We start from the raw sequence: 14,996 nt of genomic DNA, 5'->3' as shown, positions 1-14,996 counted from the left end.
TTAACTTAGTCACTATGACTTCAAATTATCATTTAAGTGCCTTTTTTTCCTTTTTGAAACTATTTTGAGGTTACAAAACCTCCTAAACTATTCATCTTATAAATTAAGGTTTTTGTATTTCTTCCAAAGGGATTTTTGATGAGTTGGGAATGCAAAAAAATGTTTTATTCTTCTTTTGAGAATGTGATTCCTATCATACAGGTTCTTATTCTGATTTGTACTTTCTTCAGTTGGGAATTTTTCTTTTGTTCTTATTAAGCTCTAAGGTAAGAACAGAAATAGTATCTTATTCACTTTTATATTTCTATGATGACTAGTTTTGGAGGCAAACATTCCAGAAGTTGTTGAATTAGACTGAAAAGAAAAAAGATCCTTGGATGCAAATAGATCTCATCATGTTAGATGCAATAGATTACTAATGCCTGACTATAATCTTGGGTTCAGAAGAATTCTGAGGGATTTCTGGGTTCCCTGGGAGAGAAAGCTGGCATTGATTTCTGGTATTTGACAAGATTTAGAGAGTGTAAGTATATAAGTATTATGAGCATTTCAATTACATATCTTAATTCTGAATTATATTTCCTGATGTAGACTGTCTTAGTTCTGAGTTTAAGCTCATCATGGGATGACTTTTTCAGTGGAAAAAGAGGCATTAGTAGGTTCAAAATTGTGTCATCAATCACTTCTGTAGGTAGACTATCAACATGCCTCAGATTATAAAAAACCCCAAAACACTGTATTAATATTTTATTTCATAGTTAGATGAATTCAGTTTTTAAAATAATGCTGAAATTCTGTTTTGCTACATCCTCCAAACACAGTATCTTTCCCCAAAGCAGATATCATTAACCATTTAGTGAGCAGCCTTCTAGATCATGTTCAATGAGCTGATACACATAGATTGAAATATATGGGATCGTTTGTAGGTTTAATTGACCTAAATCTTACCACACTCCAAGCTTTGCCCTGAAACTTGCTTCTACTTCTCAATAACATGTCTTGAAGATCATTTTGCAATTTTAAATGCAATGAAGGCACAGGAGAAGAACCCCCTCTCCCCAGCCCCCACCCTTTTGGTAGATGTGTAAATTGGTATATCCTATTTTAAAGGCATTTTGCTGTGTTTTCTGAAAGAAGCACATATTTAGTTACTTAGCAATTCCTTGTTTGGGGTCCAGCCTAGAGAAATATTCTTGTGCACAAGAAGGCATGTTCAAGGATTACTGCTTTCAATAGGGGAGCAGCTGAACTAGAATGTCCACACTATAGAATATGTGGCAGCAATTAAAAAGAATAAAGCCAGCATCTTTGTTTTTTGTGTTTTTTTTTAACTTAGTCACTATGACTTCAAATTATCATTTAAGTGCCTTTTTTTCCTTTTTGAAACTATTTTGAGGTTACAAAACCTCCTAAACTATTCATCTTATAAATTAAGGTTTTTGTATTTCTTCCAAAGGGATTTTTGATGAGTTGGGAATGCAAAAAAAATGTTTTATTCTTCTTTTGAGAATTTAATCAGTAAACACATTTGATTTTCTCTTGCATCCTTGGGAGTTTAAAGAACTTTTGTCATGACAATGTCACAAGTGTGCTTAACATTTTGATTTTTGCTGCGTTTTTTTTGTTGCAGGAACGAGGGTTTAATCCCAAGCAACTATGTGACTGAAAACAGACTCACCAATTTGGAATTATATGAGTAAGTGTCTTCCAAAGTGTGCTGTGTGGTAAACCTATGAAAATCAGGGACATTCTGGCAGTTTCAAAGTCTAGACACTTATTTTGGTCTGTGAAAAGAAAAGAAAGTAACACATTTGACAGGTTTAGGAATAGAGAGATTGTTGGTCCTTATCATGATTGATTTAGAAACTTCTTTTTCTTAAACTTCATTTTGTTTTGTTTTGTATGGCCAGGTTTCTTTTTTAACAGGGACAGAATGAGGCCATCTGGCACTAAAAAAAAAAAAAAAACACACACACACACACACACACACACACCTATATATCCTTAGTGGAAAGTTTCCTTTAAATAACATCTTTCAATTTTTCAATGAGTGGTAAATTGTATTTACTATGTAAATAATTCCTATATTTTGGCTCACGTTTTGAGGTATATTAGACATTGCTGAAGATAAGAACTAGGCTAATGCTATCGTTTGGGAGAAACTTAGGCATGTTCAAAAAGGTTCTGCTCAAAAGATATTTTTAATACAATTATAGATTTGAAACAAGGAGATCTTCACAACCACTTTTTATAGAGCCTCATTTTTCAGGTGAGAAAATAAGGCTGACAGATTAACTTACAGGTAGAAAGTGGCAGAGCTGGTACTAGCCCTGTTTTTTAAAATAAATTTAGATTTTCAGTTTGAGCATTCGCTTCCTCCTTCCTCAGGTACTTATTTTGCAATTAGCAAATGTTTCCAGAAGGTGGCAGTAGATGATAGGAGTTGCCACACTAAGGGGCTTTTTGAGAACCACACATCAAAGAAATGAGAGAAACTTGTTTGGCCTTGCTACTAATTGAAGCACACCTGAAAGTCAGATTCAGTATTTTCTTCCCTAAAGTAAATCTTTGGTGAATAATGTAGGTTTTATTGGAGAGTAGAAGGAGATGACCACAGGACAACTCTACCAGGCTTTTCCATTGACTGTCTCTGTTCTCTCCTACAAACCACTGTCCTCTGTCTTCTCTCTACCTTCAGCCCATTTGCCGTGTCTGCTCTGTTAACTTGAGCTTTGTAGTCCTGACCCAAGACTCCAGTCTCCAGTAAAAACCAAGCCCTTGGTGTCTGAACTCACACCTTCCTTAGAAAACAGTTTTACAACTATCTATAGTTATTCAGGCATGCCTCGCACAGGTCTAACTGTCCCCTGGGTGGAGGTTGACCAACAGAAACAGGACTTTTGGAAGGCCATGTTATAGGAGATTTTGGATGAAAATCGGCTACAAAAAAAATAATAAGAAGAAAAATAAGATTATTTTTCACCCCAGTTTGGATTTTCTGGAAGATTAAAGGAGTCATCTGTGACAGTGTCTACTTTACCCAGTATTGTTACTTTCTTTGTTGTTGTTGTTGTTAATTAAGTTGCTCATCGCCACCACTGTTTAGAATAGGCTTGGGCTCTGGCTGCAACGCTTACTTACACTGTAGATTTCACATCATTTGAATTAAACAACTCTGGGGTTACCATTGCCATTTCATTTTGGGGGGCTTAAATTTATTTTTGATGTTTGAAAATTCATCCTTATCAATCATTCTAATTCTGGGAAGACTTTTAACTTTATTTATTTAAAAAACCAAATTTGTTAAAATATAGTCATAATAGGTATCATTATTAATCACAAAGTTGATTGATCACTTACATGTGTGCCAGCCATTTTTCTAATTATGGACAAGAATTGCTGCCCCAGATTGAAATACTGAAATATGAGCTTAGGGGATGCAGGAAATGGCTCCAAATTCTGGCATCCCCACTGGTTAGTTCTTTGATTCTAAGCAAATTTTCCAAATATCTCTGGCTGTTCTGAACCTCTGATGATCTCATAAGTGGGGGCAATTATATCTATCTTGTATGGTATCTAGTAAATGATCATTACATTCTAGTGATTATTATTCTTTCCACAAATAGAAAAGACATTTACATTTTGATCCACCTTGCTTAGTATTGCAAATATAAATATATAAATATATATATAAAATTTTTAATTTATATTTAAACAAAATTGGCAATTTACTTATGCAATATAACAAAAGCCTTGCCTTTGTTACATTGGCCCACAAATCACTTTATTTGTTAATTCTGTGTTTATTGTACATTTAAGATGGGTCAGATGTGAGTGGTTCTCAGCCTTGGAGATACAACATGGAACACACAGAACCTTCCCTGCCTTCATGGAACTTACAGTTTCATGGAGACATTAAACAACACTAAATTCAAAAACAAATATATAATTCTAAATTGTAGTATTATGAAGGAAGAGTGTAAGACATTGTGGTAGAAAACAACAGGGAAGAGGATATATAAAGTGGATGGGGATGTTGAGTTGGGAAGACCTTTCTAAGGAAAGGTATTTATAAATTTAAATAAATAAGAACAATTTCCTTTATTCACCCTCCACATACTAAATGTTCTTAAACAACCAGTTCTATTTATAAGCTCAGTTAATTAAATTTCCTGAAACATGTAATTAGCATTAATAAACTGAATACATTCAATTATCTTTTTAAATACTTCACATATTTGACAGGGCAAATTCACAATTGTAATGAGCCCTATGTAAGTCTTTAAATGATTCTACAAATCTAATAAATTAAACTTGTAAATATGAGAAATCAAGTTCTCCTAACTGTATGAATATCTGTTAAGTATTAATCAAATTCTCTTCAATTTCAAATAACAAGTTTTAAATTGATTATGCATTTGAAATCAGAGACAAAAAATGAATATATTGGATTCTTTCAAAGTGGTAGACAGTTTAAATACCAAAACATGGAGTATCCTGAACTTCTTATAGGAGTTTATCTCAACATCTCTACACTGAGTCCTTGATCTTCCCAGGGTTATAAAGCAACTCCCTAAGGGAAACTGATGTACCTTCTCAGCTCTGGTGGGATTTCCAAGTCAGAAATTCAGGAGTCCGATACTGTTACTTATTGATTAGAAATCTAAGATTGGGCATGAAACTCAAGGCCTGCATATATATATATATATATATATATATATATATATATATATATATATACACAAAAGTTTTGACTCAAATGTAGCTGGACTTGCTAATTTTTTTTTTTAATCAACAGAAGCCCTGCCCCAACTCCTGTGTTCATATTATTTTGTACCTGTTATAAACACTGCTTTAAAAGTATAAGTTATGGACTTTCCTATTTTTTAAATAAGACTTTTCTGACTTTTAGATAAAATTTTAAAATACTATCCTCCCAACCTCCCTTAAATTACCTTCACTGAATCCTTTTACTACTTAACAGAATTGGGCTTTATTTTATAGGACCCTGAATTTGTGATATATTCCTATGTGGCTCTTGGGTAACTACTTTGAAGTCATTCTAACGATAGCCACATATGTATAAATTTTTAATTTATGTTTAAAAAAAATTGGCAATTTACTTATGCTATTTATCACTGATAAATAAATACAAGTAATATAATTAACACCAACACAAAAGCAGCACGAGCTCAATGTTTTTAAAAAGCATTATTTTAAAAAATATATAATTTATGTTAACTTTTTCCTTTTTGAATATCATCATGCAGTCACGGCTTTTCACAGATTCAATTTACTTTAGTGAATTATAATCATTATTTTCCTTTTAACATCCAAATTTCACAACCTAACCAGTGGGGGCTCCTTACGCTAATTCCCTGTGTCTTAATTAGTTTGAAGAATTTTTTTTTTTTTCTTCCTACAACAAGAACTCTCAGACTCATCTTGAAATTCCTCAGTTGAATATTAGTATTGACTAAAAAGTTCAGAATGATGCACAGTGTAACACTGAGTAACTTTTCTTCCAACACTAGTGGTCAGTGGTCAGATGACAGTGGTCAGAGCCCTCTGTCATCTCACATTGTCTGTGGATTATCTTCCTAAAGTTCACTTTCAGTTTGATGACATCAGTGTTTTAGATAACTGACCATTCTGACTTGATGGCAGCTGTCTACTTCTGGCTCTGAAGAGAAGTCCACAGGTTGAGGTGAGGAGTTGGATAGTCACCATCTGGCCGGCCTTTGGTGACTCAGTACAAAGTTAAATATACACCTCCTTTCTTCTACTATCCACAAAATCAGTCTTTCTGGTAGTATTAGGTTAAATTCCAAATTCTTTGTAAAAATGTTGTTTTTTTTTTAACGAAGGCTTTTCAATTTTTAAAAATCTCCCTGTTCTACCACTTTTCTCTGCTTTCTGCATAACATTTGCTTACTGTCTAGGTATGGTCATATCAAACTATATGTTTACTTTATAATATTACTTAATCATGTTTACTGTGTGTTCAGATATTCTGGTCACTTAAAGACCTGCTTAATGCAGAGGAAACAGAACAATTGAAGGCAGAAAGGGGTTTGGTGAGTCTGGGGAGGAAAGAGCCCCAACACGACAAAGCTTTGTGAGTGGGGAAGAGATGTGGCAGGAGAGGGCTCCGGGGCAGGGTCCCATGCTAGCCATTCCATGAGCTCTGTTAACTACCCTCTCTACTCAGAGGGAATGGACTTGAGAGAATCAGATACATTAGGATGAATTTTAATTTTGGAAAGGGAAATAACACTTATGAAAGCACTCAAATAAGAAGTTCCTGAGAGTAAAGAAAGTTGGCTACTTTTTAGTTTGTCTGCTAAAGCACAGCATTTGTTGAAGGTGGTGACTTCTTACCCACAAGCCTTTCATGGAATTTTACAAGATTTTAAGTCCATCAAAATCACATACAGGTGCTAAGCATGTATGTCAGAAAGTTTGAATGAGCTGTACTAGAATAACCAGACAATCAGGCCTGAAATTAGTAAAATTGTATTAAACCTGGTCAGTTGTCCTGTAATATTCTATCATAATTTATCTGAATTTAAAAAAACCAGAACATTCTAAAATTAATTCTAAACCAAGGTCTTTAAAATGAAGGAAATAGAGTTAAATTATTTTTGGAAAAAAATTAATAAAAAATTTAAACATTATTTGTGTTGCTTTTATAGGTGGTACCATAGGAACATTACCAGAAATCAGGCAGAACGTCTATTGAAACAGGAGGTAATTATCATTGTAGTGATGAATAAATCTGAATATTTTCTAAATGTCTGAGAAAGGCATATTATGAAGACTTTAATCAACTATACAGGTGTCTTGCTTCTTGTTCTTTCTAATTCTGAAGTCTTATTAAGACTTCATCCCCAATACATGTTTCTTGGTAAGTTGGTAAGTCAAATATATTTATGTCAGATCATGTTTTCCATTAACTTTCTTCATAATTTCAGAAATCTATTTCTCCTGAAATGATTTCAACTCCAATGTACTGAGACTCCTTCCTTCATTCTAACATGCTTTCTGCCTATAGAATTTGTATTTGAGTTGCTCATATAACCTCTGCTGCAAAAGCAATTAAATATACTCTCTAACCTCACAAACTTACACTCATTAAAAACACAAACAGAAAAATACATGATGTAGTAGTTTCTTCATTCTTTGGAAACAAGGGGAGAGTAGGGTAGACAAAATATCAAATTCAGATCAGAACTACTCATTTAGGTCAAACCAAAACAAAACTGCATATAGTTAAATTTCCAGCAGTCGGTAAATATTAACTGTGGGGAAACATAGAGTCAAAACTAGAAACTAGATAAGAGGTATTGTATCATTAAGCACGGCTGTTGGATGTTGAGGAAATCTCAAAATGTGACTGAGAAAGAATCAGTTCTATAACTAAAACTCAATACCTGTAATGGTTCAGGAGCAGGATAGACTCACTTTGTTGCAGAGGGACAGACAGGATGAGGGTCAGAGACCCAGCCTCAGGCAATATTGGGGTAGAGCTTTGTTTGTTAAGAGGAAATTGAAATAAATATGGTGTTTCCCTGGCATGGTCCCATAGACAGGCTTTTGTAAAATGATGTTAGTAAATTCAAAGAGAATGTCCATTTTTGATTTTCCTAGACTGAAGTGCCCTCTGTGGGAATTGTATCAGCTTGAATACCTATCAGAAATGAAGAGTGTCTGGTTTCCCATAACTTCTCCAGCCAGTGCTTTATAGGAAACATCTGGATCTTTGCTCTTTGACACCTCATCTCAGTGTGGATTTGATTTGCACTTCTCTTATTCTGGGGATTTTAAATATTATTCATATATTAAATTTTTTATGTTTGTATTCCCTCTTCCGTAAACTGTTCATATCCTTTGCATAATTTTCTATTTTTTTTCCTTTTCTAAGATTTTCAGGACCTATGTAGCTATATTAAGGAAATTATTCTTTGGGGTGTGGCAGTATTTACTCCAAGTTTTTAATTGTCATATGGTTTTCTGGCATAAATAATATTTGAATTATGTATGTTTGAATTTGTCCAGAAAATTTTTGTAAGAATTGAGAGTTTGTGTCAGAATTATCTTCCCTACTCTAAGGTTACACACACACACACACACACACACACAAATACACACACACACACACCAAAAAAACCTTATGTTTCTTGATACTTAGTGGTTTTGTTTTGTGTATTTATACCTCCAATCCATTCCTATTTAATTTTTTTAAAAAGAGTTTTTCTCATGTAGCTTGTACATTTATCTTTTGTGTTGCTATCATACATGAATATATCTTGCTTTTATTTATGAAAGATTTTGAGTTCTGTGAATTAATTTTGTACCCAATAATGCTGGGGAGTTTTCATAATTTTGGTAGTTTTTCACTGGATTGTCTTAGGTTTCAGATACATGATTTTACCAGCAACAAATAGTGATGATTTCAATTACTCTTTTATAATATTAATACAGTACTTCTAATTTTTGTTCCTCATTCAATTTCATTGCCTAATGTTACTAGAATAGTATAAATTCTAGTGTTGTTAGTGGGCATGATTTTTTTTCTCCTGACATTATTTGGAATAATATCCATATAAAGCATAATAAAGGACTTGAGACTAGGGTAAAGAAGCTATTGTGTAAGGAAGTACAAATATCTTCCTGTTGTAAGGAGAATTTTTAAAAGTTGTACTAGAAGTTGTAGTTTGTCAAATGCCTTTTCAACATCTCTGGAGATGACTGTGAATTTTTTTCCTTCCTCAGATCTGTTAGTATGACAAATTATATTAATGAGATTTCTAACACTGAATTTCTCTGACATTCCTGTAGACAAACAGGAATGACTCTTGGTCATGGTGTATTATTCTTTTGTGCTACTGGATTTGATTTGTTAACATTTTATTTAGACTTTTTGTGTTAAGTGATGTAAGTTGACATAAGCTGGTCAGTACTTTTGTTTGTGCACAGTTGGGTTGTTGGTATTGATATTAAGCTCAACCTGTACATAAATTTAGAAGTTTTTGTTCTTTTCATATGTTCAGGATTAGTTTAATCTCTGTACTTTTTTTTTAAGGTTTAGTATATCAAAATGTGTAACTATGGTGCTTTTAAATTTAGCTCTTTAAAAACATCCATTTTTTTATTCATAGGTTTATTAAAACTTTCAGTTCTTCTGGACTAAATTTTAAAACAAGTTATGTTTTGTTAATTAATTATCCATTTCATTCAAGTTTTCAAATTTATTGTATAGAGTTGAGTAAATTTTCACTTTTTCTGGATTTTTGCATATTTGTACCTATGACTTTTTGGGGGATGGGGTGCCTGGGATTGAACTCAGGAACACTTGACCACTGAGCCACATCCCCAGCTCTATTTTGTATTTTATTTAGAGACAGGGTCTCACTGAGTTGCTTAGTGCCTTGCTTTTGCTGAGGCTGACTGAACTTGTGATTATCCTGCCTCACTTTCCTGAGCCACTAGGATTACAGGTGTGTGCCACCATACCTGGTTTATGACACATTTTTTTATAAACTTTTGCCATTAGTTATTGATTAGGTGAATTAGCTGTTTATCTATTGTTTTCCCTGAGCAACCAGACTTTGAACTTAATTCCTACTTGTACTTTTTAAAAATGATTTATTATCTATCATACTTATAATTTATATTCTATCTACTTTTTAAAAATAATTTATTATCTTCTACTTTGATATTTTTAACTTATTTCTTCTATTGTACTTGGATTTTATAACTAACTTATTGAGTTGGCTATGCTTATTTTTACTTCTTTTACTTATTGGTATAAATAATAACACTGAATTTACTTCTGAGTACTGTTAGACTGCATAGCAAAAGATGATGTTTCCTTATTATCTTCTGGATATTTTCATTTTTGTTTTAATTTCCTTGAGTTATATAAAAGAGAATTAAAGAGGGCTGGGGATATAGCTCAGTTGGTAGAGTGCTTGCCTTACATGCACAAGGCCCTGGGTTCAATCCCCAGCACCACAAAGAGAGAGAGAGAGAGAGAGAGAGAGAGAGAATATTAAAAATCTATAGGAGGTAGGAGCATTTTATTTGGGGTTTTGTTGGGACTTTCTAGTGTTAATGCTTTGTGATCAGGAAATACTGTTTGTGTTCTTTCAACTTTGATTCTTTGTAAGAGGAGACCACTACATGTGCAACTTTATTACCTGCATATTACATATACTGACATGTATATATATTATTGTATATGCAATCTAAACTGTACACTCACCTTTGCTTTTTATATCTTTGTCTTTTACGCCTTTACCCTTTGATATGTAACACAACCCTTGAACATTGTAGGAATTCAGTGAAAGATAGATTTTATGATTTCAAATGACTATAAAAGATTCTTTTATTTAAAACACTTGACCAGGGCTGGGGATGTGGCTCAAGCGGTAGCGCGCTCGCCCGGCATGCGTGCGGCCCGGGTTCAATCCTCAGCACCACATACAAAGAAAGATGTTGTGTTCGCCGAGAACTAAAAAAAAAAAAAAAAAAAAAAAAAGACAGATAATCGCAAACATTGCCAAGGATATGGAAAAACTGGAACGTTTCTACCCTTCTAGTGAGATCTAAAAGGTGCAGACACTGGGGATGGCAATCTGGAGGCTCCTCAAAAATTTAAACACGTAGTTCTGCATGAGCCAGCAAATCCACTTCAAAGTTTCTACCAAGAGTTTTAAAAACCTATGTTCCTGGGGCTGGGGTTGTGGCTCAATGGTACAGTGCTTGCCTTGCAGGTGTGAGGCATTGGGTCCATCCTCAGCACCACATATGAATAAATAAAAGTACTATGTCCATCAACAACTAAAGAAAAATTAAAAAAAAAAACAACTATGTCCTATGATATCGAACATGAGAGATCATAGCAGCATTGCTTGTAATTGCTAAATAGTAGAAATAACTCAAATGTCCACTGGATAAACAAACAAACAAAAAAATAAATAAAAATAAAACACTTGACCAGGGAATGAGGCTTATGCCTGGTAGGAGGAAAAAAAGATTCTGGCAATGGATTATAGGCACCTGGAGGGGACCTTGCTCTTTGGGTCATACAGTTTGCAAGCACAGGTTAAGGGGCACAGCACTTGCTAAGGGTAAACTGCCATGGGTTTGACATGATTCCAAAAGTTTTCCCATTTGAAAAAAAAATATCCAGGGAGACTGAAACTTTTCATAATAGGAAACAAACAAATCAAAAGAATCTAATATTCAAAATTATTTTAAAGCAATTTTCAGCCTTATCAGAGTCTCTGGAAGAATGTCCACAGGAATCTTTTTTTTTTTTTTTTTTGGTAGTGCTAGGGATTAAACCCAGGGCCTTCTGCATGCAAGGCAAGCATTCTACCAACTAAGATATAGTCCCCAGCCCCAAGGGACCTGCTTTTTAACTTAGTATCACACTTGTTAAAATGTTCTCCTGCCATTTCTCTTTTCATTTCTTCCCACCCCTACAGCAACTTCTTTCTCCCTTCAGGCTCTCCCAAATCCATTCTGTCTCATGAACTCTGATCTCTCCATCCATTCTCTGTCTTTCCAAAAATATTTTTACCTGCTTCCTTCATCCTATCTACTACCTTATTTCTCTTCTTCCAAAGTACAGGCCTGTCAGTCTCAGAGTTTATCTTATCAATCAGCTATTTTTATCTGTTGTCCCAATTAATACAATAAAAATAACTAATAAGTGGGGTACAAGATTCTTAGATACAGAACTTTCTTTTTATAAAAATCAGAAGGTTTTTAAATACTCTTGCATTATAAATTCATGTCCAAATTACACTACTTTTAGAAATGTGATTTCTAAACCTATAGGGGATATAAAACATTTGGTATACTTCCAGTCTCATTCTTTTTAGTAAGAATATAGTAAGTGACTTATAGTAAGTTGGTATAGCTTTGGTTTTCATCACCAAGATATAATGTTGTCTTTCTGAGCAGGAATAGGCTTATGTAATGAATAAATTGTTTTTCAGGCTAAAGAAGGTGCATTTATTGTCAGAGATTCAAGACATTTGGGGTCTTACACCATTTCCGTGTTTATAAGAGCTAGAAGGTAAGCAGCTGTGACTTTGGTTAATATATAAGCCCTAGGACAATCTGTTTTTATAGTGATACCATCATGTACAAAATAGAGGTGAGAGCTTAGTTTAGGAAGAGGATTGTTGGCTTGGAAGTCAGGACTAGCCAGACCACATTGTATCCCTAACACGCTATGTGTGATATTACATTAGCTCCGTGACCTCTTTTGTCTTCCTTTTCTCAACCATCAAATAAAGGGGTTAGATAAGGTTAGGTGTAGAAGATACTATTGCTGCATTCCTCCTGTCCCTTGGTCTACTCTGGAATTGACCTGCAGGAAGGTTTTTTTCCTTTAGAAAGTTTCCCATGTCTTCCTGCCTGAGAATGTTCTCTGGTTGTGGAAGAAAATAGGACCCATTGATTAGGCTGAAAATGCCTGCAGTTACATCAGGAGCAGCGCTCCATCAATGAGGAATGGGAGCTGGTGGATAAACACCTGATTTTTTTTTTTTTTTTTTTTGTGCTTCTGTGGGGCAGTTCTGAGGTATGTTCTCCAGTCTGTCATAGATTCCTAGAAGGATTGAAGTTGCTCAAAATATTCTGTATTCCATGATGAGCTCCACTTTTTTGGACATTGAACTTTTCACCTAAACAGTATTGGCTGAAGTTATGTTTGAATCTGAGGCCTCAATAAGACCATTGAGGAATTTTCCGATGATGGTCAGGCACATGTTAAACTGATCAATCCTCTCTTCAGTGTATGGTGTTGATGGCCTGAGAATTTGAGTTCTATTGCTTAAAGAATCGTCGCAGTTCTAAAGTGACCTTTTGATTGTTTACTAATTCACATTTTATCTGCTATAGAAGTACAGAGGCTACAATAAAGCATTATCAGATTAAAAGGAATGATTCCGGACAGTGGTATGTGGCTGAAAGACACCTTTTTCCATCAGTGCCTGAGTTGATCTGGTATCACCAGCACAATGCCGCTGGTAAGTGAGGGACATGGGGCTGGGAGGGCTGGGGAGCCAGGCTCTGGAGAGCAATGCATGGTGGGTATCAGACACTCAACAGGAATAAGTCTCCCTCTACAAAGAGCTTAGGAACTTGAAAAACACTGTTTTCTGGGCCACTGTTCTCTTCATTGATGTGCCTTTGTTTTTCTAGTGAAGGGCAAGAAGTGAGTCTATTTTTCACACTTCTACCAAGTTAGAAAAATGATGGGTGGCTGAGAAGCAAAAGGCCTTTTGGTCATTATGCATTTGTTCTGGAAATTTATGGAGGGCAAAATGTGATAAGGTTTCAAATGCCCTAAATGATGATGCCTCCTTCTCTTTACTCTCCTCTCCTAGGTTTGCTCTCTACTTTAGACAAATGTAACAGAAAACTCCCTTTAAATCTCTCTCTCTCTCTGTTATTTCTAGTTTGGAGAAAAGAAAAAGTTATACAAAATCCAGCCTTTTATAGGTTCACTTTGGCCTAAATATTCTGAAGAAATATTTAACCTCCTTTCCTGGCTATTGTTTGCCACATTGTCAGTTGTGCAAACCTATCATCTGCATAAAGATAATAGGATCCCAGAAAGTTCCACCACAATTGCAACCACATCTCTGGCCTTCAGCCCCTACTCATTGTGGGCTGGACCACTATGAGTCCACGGGGGAATCTTCTGACATCAGCATTACAGCATTTGGAACCCACGGTGACTTCTCATATTATTTTGACTTTTTGTCACGCAGTGCTGTTTTGATTTCACTCATGAAAAGTTGTGTTGACCAAAATTATCCTTTCTGGAAAGAGACCACTTTTCCATTAAACTGGCCCTAAATATTAGGAATAAACCCAAAGAAATTTGTATCCATTTATAGGATGAGCCCACATGGATATTCTAGATGGTCACAGGGAATGTGGTTTGAGAGGGGGAGGCCTGGGAGGCCACAGGTGTGGCTGGAGATACAAACCCCCTGAATCAGGAGACAGGCTCTGAGTTTCTTCTGCTCATTCCTCCTTCTCCTTCCTTCAAAGAAAAATAATTTTTAAAAATGATGTTAAGAAAAATAATGAAGTGGATTAGGATGTACTAACATTAAAAATGCAGATAAGTTAAAAAAAATTTCCGAGCAATATATTCAGATCATAGTGCCATTTTTTTTTTCTTGGTAAAAAGAAGCATATATATGATTTACAAACAAGATTATAACAGACTATAAATTGTTAATGTTTATCTGTGGAAACTGAGACTCGGAGTAAAGGACAATTTTATTTTCTGATTTATAGATGGCTTTAGAGTTTTTAAAATTAAAATGCATGTATACCATTCTTATCATCTACAAAATACCACAAAGATAATTTTAAAAATAAAACAACTGAAACAAGAAAAAAGTGAAAACAGGAGATTAAAAATTGATAACCAGGGGATGAGGCTGTAGCTGAATGGCAGAGTGCTTGCCTAGCACATGTGAGGCACTGGGTTCCATCCTGAGCACCACGTAAAAATAAACAAATAAAATAAATGTATGCTCTCCATCTACAACTACAAAAGTCAAAAAGAAAAAAAATTCATAACCATGGTGCTATTTTTTTAAGAAAGAAAATAAACTATAAAAGAAGTAAGAAAACAAAAAAAAAGGGTGATAAGGATAAGAAGAAAATCATATGCCCCAGAAATAATTGATATTTACTAAAGATTTACTTTGGGGCAAATCCTGTTTCAAGTGCTTTTATGTTTATTTAATCTTCAGAGCAACCTATGAGTAGGTGCTGTTGAGATTTTTTCATCTTATGGATGAAAAAACTTGAGGTAACTTTGAGGTAACTTGCTCAAGGTCATATTGCTAATAAGTACCTATGCTGAGATTTGAACCCACAGAAGTCCCGGAAACTACTGAAATCATTGAGCCCTCTGTTTCCAGTGTCTATTGTATCTTCCAGAAAGAGGC

The 14,996-nt window shown here is 34.6% G+C and overlaps 1 protein-coding gene across 2 annotated transcripts in view; it reads left to right on the top strand.

The window, feature by feature from the left end:
- Txk (TXK tyrosine kinase) overlaps window positions 1–14,996 on the top strand; it is a 41,328-nt gene that overhangs the window by 2,412 nt on the left and 23,920 nt on the right. Inside the window, exons 4-7 of one of the 2 annotated variants that reach the window (XM_076864243.2) lie at window positions 1,631–1,696; window positions 6,696–6,750; window positions 12,012–12,091; window positions 12,922–13,049. In XM_076864243.2, the coding sequence (XP_076720358.1) occupies window positions 1,631–1,696; window positions 6,696–6,750; window positions 12,012–12,091; window positions 12,922–13,049 (329 nt within the window). The remainder of the gene's footprint in view (window positions 1–1,630; window positions 1,697–6,695; window positions 6,751–12,011; window positions 12,092–12,921; window positions 13,050–14,996) is intronic. The other variant, XM_076864244.2, reaches the window with a different exon arrangement.

Source organism: Callospermophilus lateralis, chromosome 8 (assembly GCF_048772815.1).
Source record: "Callospermophilus lateralis isolate mCalLat2 chromosome 8, mCalLat2.hap1, whole genome shotgun sequence".
Lineage (NCBI taxonomy): Eukaryota > Metazoa > Chordata > Mammalia > Rodentia > Sciuridae > Callospermophilus > Callospermophilus lateralis.
Note: the sequence above shows the minus strand (reverse complement) of the source record. Positions and strands in the feature narration are given on the sequence as shown.